Source organism: Poecilia reticulata, linkage group LG1 (genome assembly GCF_000633615.1).
Source record: "Poecilia reticulata strain Guanapo linkage group LG1, Guppy_female_1.0+MT, whole genome shotgun sequence".
NCBI classification, from domain to species: Eukaryota; Metazoa; Chordata; class Actinopteri; order Cyprinodontiformes; family Poeciliidae; genus Poecilia; species Poecilia reticulata.
The window spans coordinates 10,193,033-10,202,949 of NC_024331.1; the positions used below are offsets into that span (position 1 = coordinate 10,193,033).

Consider the following 9,917-nt stretch of genomic DNA (forward strand, 5'->3'; position numbering starts at 1 on the left):
TCTGCTGAAAGTCTGGCTCTCTCCCTCAGTCTTTTGCCGCCGTGTTTCAACACGTCTTAAAAAACATAATTTCCTTTTTAATTGCGACTTTCTCGTCTGTGCTTCGTCTGACTTCAGCAGCGCCTCGATGATTCAAAGTTGCAAACTGAGCCTGTTAGAGCTTAGTTTGGTGCATTCACTGACCTGCAGTGCTGCCTACTGCTCTATATAAAGAGCAGTTATTAGAGGTCCAAAGAGTGTGTGGTCAGTTAAACTTTCATGTTTAAAGTTTTCTTACGTCTGGTTTGATTTTTTTTTTACTTTTTGGTTGACTTTGGACCCTATACACAGCAAAACATCAACATATAATACCATTATTTCTATAAAATCGACATCAACAATAAAAAAAGACAAATTGTTCAGTGGTATTAGGTACGGTATCGAGTCTTCTCCTGGTGCTGGTCTGATTGCTGCTGGGAGGAACTGGTGAATGATGACTGGGTTTGCCTGTCAGCTCCTTTTAAGTGGCCGAGGTGATAAGCTAATTGTACCGCCAGAATTTTAAGAACGATGCATCTTTTAATTTTATTATTTTATTTTGGGCCGCCGTAAAGCTTTTACTGGTCTGGTCTGGCTCCCCCTTTAAAGATTTTCTGGGGGCGCTACCAGTCGGAGCCTCCAAAACTCTCCACTAACGCCAGAAAAAGTCACTAATTGTGTGTTAGAAGCTATTCAAATATAGCGACAATCTCGCTGAGATGACCACACTATGCACTCTGTTAATCCTGCTGAAAGGCTATCCCTCTTGCAGTTTGAATGAACTGCAACCAGTTTTAACATGTCTTAGAAAGCATAGTTTTCTTTGACAGCTTTTTCAACATATCTGCTTCCTGTGGCGTCACCTTAAACACCGAAAACGGCCAACTTTGTTTTCCTCTGATTGCAACAGCTTGGACTTTGAGCGTTGATGTCACCACAATCTGGTAGCCTTATTATTGTGCATATACTGAAATTGACTTTTTTTTGTTGTTGTTTATTTTCAACCCGCTGTCAACACTTCAGGGTCAGTCAGGCTGAAAATCCTCCATCCTAACACCAGCGGATTCCCAGAAGCTGGGAATTTTATTCCATTTTACTTCAGCAGGTGGTGGATATTATATTCACAACAGCTGGATAAAAATGGAAACTTTTCTTCAAATTTTGACCAAATTTTAACCTCTTGAATTTGTTGAGGTTGTTCACAGGCAGAAAATCAGACAGCGGAGTCTTTCAACACATGAATGAACTTCAACTCTGATGTATCATCTGGTGTTGTGTGTCAGTGTGGCAAACTAGAACATGGGGGAGGGATTGTGGATGTGGAAACTGGTTATTTTAGCTTTAGAAACAAACATAAGGATCAGATTACATACATAGAGAAACTTTTTTAAGCAGCAAAGCACAAGATTGAATATCTTCTCATTTTGAACCTGAACGATTTCCTGCAGCTGCTCCCGACCTTGTGGTGGACGCCCAGCTCGTCCAGGAGTCGGCCTACCTGGAGGACCGGCCTCTTCACCTGCTGACCTGCGCCAACGAGGAGAACTGCCTGTCGTCCTCCGCCGCCAGGATGAACTGGCCCTACGGACATCGCAGACTGTTGCGCTTCTCCTCCCGCATCATGAACATGGGACTGGCCGACTTCAGACCGCGAGCCACCAGGGAGAGTTGGGTCTGGCACCAGTGTCACAGGTGAGGACGGGGCGGAGGCTCCTAGAGCTCGTGTTTTAAGAGGTGCTTCGATTCTCCGACGGATATTTAGATTTGAATTTAAAACAAAGGTACCGTTTAATGTGAAGTCGTGCCTTTGCATTCAGCCCCCCCTTTTCTCTTTTCTTGCCACGTGTCTCTGAAACATGTGGCAACTCTGGAGCAGCTGCAGAGACCAGCAGCTCAGGTGGGGGGGCAGAGAGGAAGGGAAGGTTTGTTGACAGGACAATCTCAAGTTGTGCATGCCACAAATCTGGTCCTTAAACTAAAGTGGCAAGAAAACAAAAAGCTATTGTTGGAAGAAACTTTATGAAAGAACATAACGTCTGGTCGGACAAGACCAAAATGTCACCACGGTGGCCTGGTTTTGTGTGGCTGAAAACATGGTGAAACATGGTGGTGGTGGCGGCATCATGGGGGCAGGTAAACGGGTCAGAGTTGATGGGAAGATGAACGGAGCTAAAAACATGTCAATCCTGTTAGAGGGCTTGAGTGAAAGGCTTAGATCAATACACATTCATATGTTAGAATGGCCCAGTCAAAGTCCAGACCTCAACCCAACTGAGAATCTGTGGCAGAGAGTTCACAATTACCATTCTACAAAGTAAATACAAATTCACACCACATTGTTCAGATTTGTATTTATTAAAAATTCAAAGTCATTCATCCTTTTCTGTCTCTTTCGCGCCCGACATATGAAATTCTACTTAAATACGTTAAAGTTTGTGGTCTTAACCTTCCAGCTCTGCTCTGAGGCTTCGCCAGCTCCATGTAATTCTGGACAGCTGTAAACTAAACCTCTGCCGTCTTACATGGATGGCGACACAAGATCTAGAAAGTGAAATGAGATCCTTGGGTGCAGCATAAAATAGACTACTACTGTCTATAAATAGTAATCACCCTCTAAACGTCTGTCATTTAACAAACACAGATAAAGTTTACAATGAACATCCTCGTTACTGGCTAACCCAGTTGTTACACTCGTGACCAGGACCTACGTCACAGACGCCCGGGTTCTTATCTCTGCAGCTGTGGTTCTGTGTCCTAGAACAAGGAGGACGACCACAACCCAATTGCTACCTTCTCCACCAGCAAACACAGGGTTTCACTCGCAGTTTTGGTAACTTTTTTGCTTCGGGTATTGCTCTGCGAGGCAAAGAAACGCAACTGGAAAGTGAAATCTTCCCCTTTTTCCCAGGAGCCTGTTCCCAGCTGTTCATCACGCCCGTCTGACACCTCCAGGGAACCGCAGCCGCATTTATGGCCGTCATATTTCAAACTAATATAAAATCAAAAGACTGAAAAAGAAAGATGCGGATTTTTTTCACGAAGGCTGTTCTGAGTTCCTTTTCATAACTGTGATTTATTTATTTATTTTTTTCGTGTTTTTTTCCATGCACTGCTTCCAGACACTACCACAGTATCGAGGTTTTCACCCACTACGATCTGCTCACCCTCAACGGGACGAAGGTGGCTGAAGGTCACAAGGCCAGCTTCTGCCTGGAGGACACCTACTGCCCCGATGGTGAGCCATGACCAGACGCAAAAAAAAAAAAAAATCTGCCCTCTCAGAAACACTTTGGTTCTGTGACCGGTGGTTCAGATTAAGAGTTCTTTGGTCTTTTTTTAACCCTTTCATGCATGAATCATGATCCATTGTGTCGAGATTTTTTTTTCCCAATTTTTCTTTTTTCATTTTCTTAAGGCATTAAAAAGGTAGGGAAAAATTTTTGTAAAAATTTTTTTTTTTTAGTTGATCAATTGTAATTTTCTCAAACTACAAAGTTGTTATTTGAAAAACACATCAGTAGTATTGTTCTTTAGGGGTTTTCTGATGTCACAATATTTTTTTTACCGTCTACAGTAGACGGAGGGACCGGGTTGGTCGGTATGCTTTTTTGTCTGTCGGCCATATTGGATTTAACAAAAATAATTTCTTGCATTTGCAGCTGATGGCCAGTAGTTGATGGAGTATTTTATGATGCATTAGTGTCCAGTTCAGTTGTCTGCGTGCATTTATAACATAAAAATGGCTTTCAAATAGCTGTCCACTGTAGTGACCACTATGCATGAAAGGATTAAGCTCTTTCCGTTATTTCCGGCTTTCGTCTTTTTCATTCTCTCTCTCTCCAGTCCTTGTAGTTGATCATTATTACATATCTTGGCACTGAGAGAGGACAAGTAAAGAAAAACTGCACAGCAGATGAACAGTGAGGTCAAAAACCCAGCAAAGCTCTGACGTCCACATCGTCCTCCAGGTGGTCCTCCTCTTTGTSCCAAGTTTGGAGCAAAAAGCTCTTTGGGAATCTCCTATTTTCTTCTGTGTTTGTCAAACTYGCAGGCTGTCTAAATATGACAAAGGTATTTAGATAGAAAATGAAACAAAATACGTAATTGTGACAAATGGGTCATTACAAGGTGCCCAAATATGTGCYTTAAAAACTATTCTTTGCAAAGCCGTCTGGTATTTGATGCCAAATCACTGGTTTATCCCTCGAGGCTAAAAGCTTTTTATGTGTGAAATAATTACATGTCAGAGTTAGGGAAACAGAAAAGAAAAAAAACATCAAAAGAAGATCTTAAAAGTAAAGTTGTCTCGAAAACTATTGTTCAAAGCCACTTCAAAAGATAAAGAAGGTTTGGGGGGAAAAACTGATTAAACACAAGTGAGCTTATATAAATCATCTATACAGTAAAGACTAAGTTGCTATAACGGGGAAAAAGAAACAGCATTATACTCACTATGTAAATCTTTCATTGACTGCAGGTTGTTCTTATTCTTTAAAAATGTACACCAGTTGTTTCCAGTATTTTTAACCCACAGTGACTGCCATGAGAAACGCTGCACCGCATAGACGTAACGTATATTATGTCCYATATTTTTTGTATTTTCTACCCCTTCAGGTATCCATAAGCGATACGCTTGCTACAACTGGGGCCAGCAGGGCATCTCCGTGGGCTGCTGGGACACGTACCGCCACGATATCGACTGCCAGTGGGTGGACATCACAGATGTTCGACCTGGTGAATACATCTTCCAGGTCAGTCCAGTTCGAATAGTACACAGAACAACATCCTGGGAACGACCAGTTTGGGGGGGGGGAAACTGGAGTTTTATTTTGGTACAAAAGAGTAGAGCATAAAGGAAGTCTGTATTTTCCTTCATTTCCTGTTCCTTTCTCCATCCATCCATCCTCTCTTTGCGTGTTTACACGTTCAAAATAGGCGGCAAAAACAACGGGTGTACCGTCAAAAACCTTATTTTAATCTTCTTCTTGCTGAAACGTCATCAGTGATTTCGGCAGCGAGGTCCCGCGTCGGGCAGGAAAGTGGAGGGGAGGGGTAGCGAAAAAGTAAAACGAGCATTTTGTGTTTCGACATCTGAAGGCACACGTGAGATAAAAGCTGCGATAAAAGGCTGTAATTTTCGCTAAATGGCTCTTGGCTGGCCCTCCAGTCAGTCAGGTGTACAGCAGCAACGCAGCCGTAAGGGTGTGTGCGTGTTTAAGAAAAGTAAATTTAGTCTAGATTTATATAGAAAGCAGACCTACTGTTAGTCCGCCCTTTATAGAGAGAACAAACCTAGTGGCGGTGGAAAAGCTCAGTCAGCACATTACAGGTTGAAACGTGAGCTCGTCCACATCTCTCTCTCTCTCTCTCTCTCTCTCTCTCTCGCTCCCTCTCTCTACCGAGACATCCGATCTGCTGCGGTGACCTACTCATCCCTCCTGCATCTCTATCATTTAGTCTATTTATTCTCAGCAGCATCACCAGGACTGTGTTTACAGTTTTTCTTTTCTTTCTTTTTTTATTCTGGTTGTTTGTGCTGAATTCAGATCGTTTACGTCTTACATGTGTGAGATCTACTGCGCTTGGCAAAGCTCGACCCGGCAGAACCATTTTGTGGTCGCGAACGCAGATAAGCTCCTCGTAACTTTGCGAGCGCGCGAAGGAGGGGGCCGTAGATCCTCGTTCGTCTTTCACGCAGCTGGGTGTTTCCGCGTCTTTACCTGCAGCGTAACATTTACGCTGATGAGTCACGTCCACCTCAGCCCCCCGGTTTGTTTGCACTCGCATCTGAAAGATCAGCAGCACAAACTTCTCAGGCTTTTTTTTTTTTAAACGCAACAGCGACGTGACTTTCATTGTCCCGTAAAACGGCTTGTGGCCCCTTTGTTTCACATTATTACAAGAGCTTTTAAGAAAGCGTTAACTGTCGCGAAGCTGAAGCGTTTTACACCCAGGGCTGTAAACGCGCGATCCGAAATCACCCTCCGGTCTCCGCTCGCGCACGTTAGCAGATCCGGTTCACGCGTCCCAAAAAAAAAAAAAGACGTTGCTTGAAAGTTGACGAAAAGAATAAGAGTTACGAATATTTTCAACCCTGAATCCTGAAGCTGTAAATATAAATAAGACCGCACAATTTAAACGGTACATAAAAAAAAAAAATTAAAAAAACTGGGCCGCTTTAATGAATATGTGGTCAGGTTATCTGTTTGATGTGTGCATGAGGAAAGTTCATTTTCTTATATATGGGAGGCAGACAGAGTGGAAAACAAGCCGCCATGGCAACCAACCATGACTGCAGTCTAATGATAGGCTGCAAACTCCAAACCATCATCTGCATCTCTGGGCTTTTTTTTTCTGCAACCCCCTTTCCCTCTGCAGAGATAACAGTGGAAAGTGATGTCATCCGTCGTCTGAGTTTACACATTCGATTCCATATAGAAAAGCAGAAAACAATAATCCTGTGGTTTCTCGGTCCGGCGAGCTGTTGTTCCATGACCGTCCAGAGAACTGACTTTTTTTTTCTCCCCACCCCCCAAGTTTTTTCCCTTCGTTTTTTTTAAAGGACAAAATGTACAGTTTCGTTTTGTCCAGAACAAAACATGTTTTCCCATTCGACCCGGGGAGCCTCGAGGAAGCCGCTGATCTCAGAGCAGAGACGAATTCGCCAATCCATCAACCTTAGACTCCTCRGTAACATTTTCTCACGTTACAGCCACGAACTTCAATGTGTTTGTAGTACGGATTGTACGTGTAAAACCAAATCATAAAAGGGTGACATGTTCTTGTCCACGTCATCTTTTAATCTTTTAATCCAGCGCTGTCGACCCCTTCCAGAAGTCACCTAATTGGTAATATAATCTTACTATAAATCCAGCTATTGTGCGAAGACCAAGGCGCACAGAGAGAAAGTTGTGGTTAGCTTACAGAACAATACTCTGAAGTTTGAACATCTCAAAGAGACGCTGTTAATCCCATCTTCTGAAAACTGCCAAATCATGGCAGCATTAATTGAAGAAGCAGCCATGCGGTTTCTCCGGAGAGAAGAAAGTGGGGGAATCTGTTTACAAGACAACCATTTGGTCGCGCACTCTACAAATCAGTCATTTATGTGCGAGTGGGAAAGAAGGAAGTCAATGTTGAAAGAGAGCCATAATAACTCCTGTTAGGGCTTRCCACAGCAAACATCTGGAAGAAGGTTCCTCTSATCTAAAGGAGAATAAGTCTGAATGCTAAACAGTATGGAGTGGAAGACTAATWTCGTGCAACACACCATCCCCACGAAGAAGCGCGGTAATGGTGGCATCGTTCTGTCGGGACTAATTCTTTAGCAGCGACAGGAAAGCTGACAAGAGTTGATGGAAAGATGGATGGAGGGAAAGCCTGTTGGAGGGCTGCAAATACACACCTCAGTGCTCCTGAGAAATCGTGGCAAAATTGACATTCATGGGTGATCACGATCGCAATTTCTTTCAAGAATATTGGGCAAAATCTTCAGTTTCTAAATTCTCGCAGGTGTAAATGCAACAAAAGCTGGGAGCACTATACTGATTCAGGGGGGAAATCCATGTACACACCACATGTTCATCAGTAAAACACTTTAAAAACGTCAACAACTGTTTGTTGGCGTCGTTTTTTAGTCCAAGGTAGTATTCCTAAATTATATAAGTGTCCCACGTTTTTGTAACTTTGCTTGACAATTTTTTTTTTATTATTTGTATTTTTTTCAAGCTTGTTAGCATATGGCTTATGATTGGCATTAGGTACATGTACAAACAGTCTCACGCCACTCAGACAGCTGAGGTGTCCTTTTTTTCCCACTTTGCCCCCAAAATGTCTGCGTACGCCACTGACTGCAACGCACCACTTTGTGTTAGTTTATCAGATAAATGATAACAGACAAAATGTAAAAAAATAAATAAAAAAAAAAAGTTAAAAGTTTAATGAATGCTTTCTGAATATTTATCTCTACTCTGGTTTCTCTTCATGTGCAGGTTGAAGTGAACCCCAGCCTGGACATGGCTGAGTCTGATTTCCAAAACAATGTGATGCGCTGCCGGTGCAAGTACGACGGAGCACGAATTTACCTCTTCCGCTGCCACGCAGGTAACGCAGCGTGCTGCACATGAAAACCCCTCACCTGTTGAAGAATTTGTGCTGCTTATTTGCTTTTTATGCTTTTTTAAAAAAAAATCTCTCGGTTTATCCGTTTCTCATCAGCTGACGCGTACAGCCCAGAAGAGGAGGACTTGTTTGACCACCAGCGTCAACTTTCCAACAACTTCTTGTGAATTGGGGAACATGTACATTTAAGAACTGYACGACTCTTTCCCAGACCTCAGAAGTCAGGCGGCGAAGAGTAAACAACAGTAAATCGGAAGAGCTGAGGCAGAGGGGGAGAAAGTGAACGGAAGGAAAGGACAGAAATGGCTTTTTTTGTTTGTGTGTTTGTTTGTAGGGTCCTGTGATAGATCGTTGTGAGAAGATTTTGGTTTTTGTTTGAACATTAAATAGGAATAAAGAATACATGTAGAAAGAGAAAGGGGATGCAAAGGAAGACAAAAGCCGGACCATGATTTGTGATAAAACAGTTTACAGATTCAAAAAACATGCCTTTTTTTAAATGAAATGTTAACACCTTGTTTAAATCATAACCACAGCTATRAGTAGTGAGACCAAGGCACACGAGGAGAACCTGCATCGTGCATCACTCAATTGTCCACCTATTTAYGCAAGTAAACGAAACGGGCTCCCAGTACGTTCACCGTCCACGTAACAACATCCAGGATTTACTGTCAGAGCTGTGTGTTTTTCTTTATTTTAGTTTTCATTTAGATTTTATTTCATCTCATGGTGCTATTTTGCTTCTGTTTTAAATAAATACTGTAATGTATTGCAAATGTATTGTCATGTACAGTCTTATATTACCTCTCTCAACTATTGTTCTTCAGGTTCTTTAATTTATGCAGAATTTTAATGTRCTTTGAAGTTGAAACTTGATTGTATTGTTAATTTTATTATGACAAATACTTCCACTTTGTTTGATCTTTCCTTGTCAAACACGAGGGACCAACATGAGATCTGGTTGTACCATTGCATCGAGCTTCAGAGTACTTGGTAACAGTAGCGAAAGAATAAAAGTCAGATTTACAAAATGTCTGATCATTTCAGTACTGGTTATTTGTGGGCAGGGCCCGAGACTGCCAGCTAAAACGAAAGAGAAATAAGAATAAAGTTAAAAGTTTTCACTCAGGATATAGAAATTCTGCAAGCTGCCTCCAAAGAAGTGTTGATTATTGTTGGTTTTTTTTTTTTCTTCTTCACTTTTTAACCAGTCACAACCTAAATCTATAAAACTGTGCTTACTTGGGCCGATACATGTGTCTTTTCCTTTACTTTATTAACTTTCGCCACAGATTGGGCATGACTCAGACAGTCAGAGGTGCAACATGGTGTCTGTCTCATTCCTCGCACCATTTTTTTTATCGTCACTGACTCAGCTCTTCGAACCACAAGCAACTCAAAAGAGTTTTTGGTACGTCTACGTCAGATTACTATGGGGAAAAACAGAGCTGGAAACGTAGAGTTAAAACCGAGTAGAGAATAAAACATTGTTATTGTACTTTCTCTTGAAGAATCTGCAGGGCCGACCCAAGACTTTTTGGGGTACAAGGCAGAATTTTTATTTGGGGGTGGGGGGCCTTCATACCAACATGTCCTCCACACCAGATGCTTTATTGTTCCTAAGCTACTCTACTAGATTGTGTTTAACATATGTAACATCATTAGCATCGTTTGTAATTAGCTCACATCATACCAGTGTTATTATGGTTACTRATTTTAATCTTGTAGGAGTAACAGACTAAAAAAAACGTATTTCTACTAAAATTAAAATTGGTTAA

General features: G+C 41.9%; 1 protein-coding gene across 1 annotated transcript in view; it reads left to right on the forward strand.

Annotated features, from left to right (window-relative positions):
* The window catches only part of LOC103462103 (lysyl oxidase homolog 4-like), a 31,978-nt gene extending 22,588 nt beyond the window's left edge, over positions 1 to 9,390 (forward strand). Inside the window, exons 11-15 of the mRNA XM_008405026.2 lie at positions 1,467 to 1,710; positions 3,138 to 3,253; positions 4,633 to 4,769; positions 8,010 to 8,121; positions 8,236 to 9,390. Of these exons, the coding sequence (XP_008403248.1) occupies positions 1,467 to 1,710; positions 3,138 to 3,253; positions 4,633 to 4,769; positions 8,010 to 8,121; positions 8,236 to 8,306 (680 nt within the window). The 3' untranslated portion in view covers positions 8,307 to 9,390. The remainder of the gene's footprint in view (positions 1 to 1,466; positions 1,711 to 3,137; positions 3,254 to 4,632; positions 4,770 to 8,009; positions 8,122 to 8,235) is intronic.
* Positions 9,391 to 9,917: the final 527 nt, after the last annotated feature.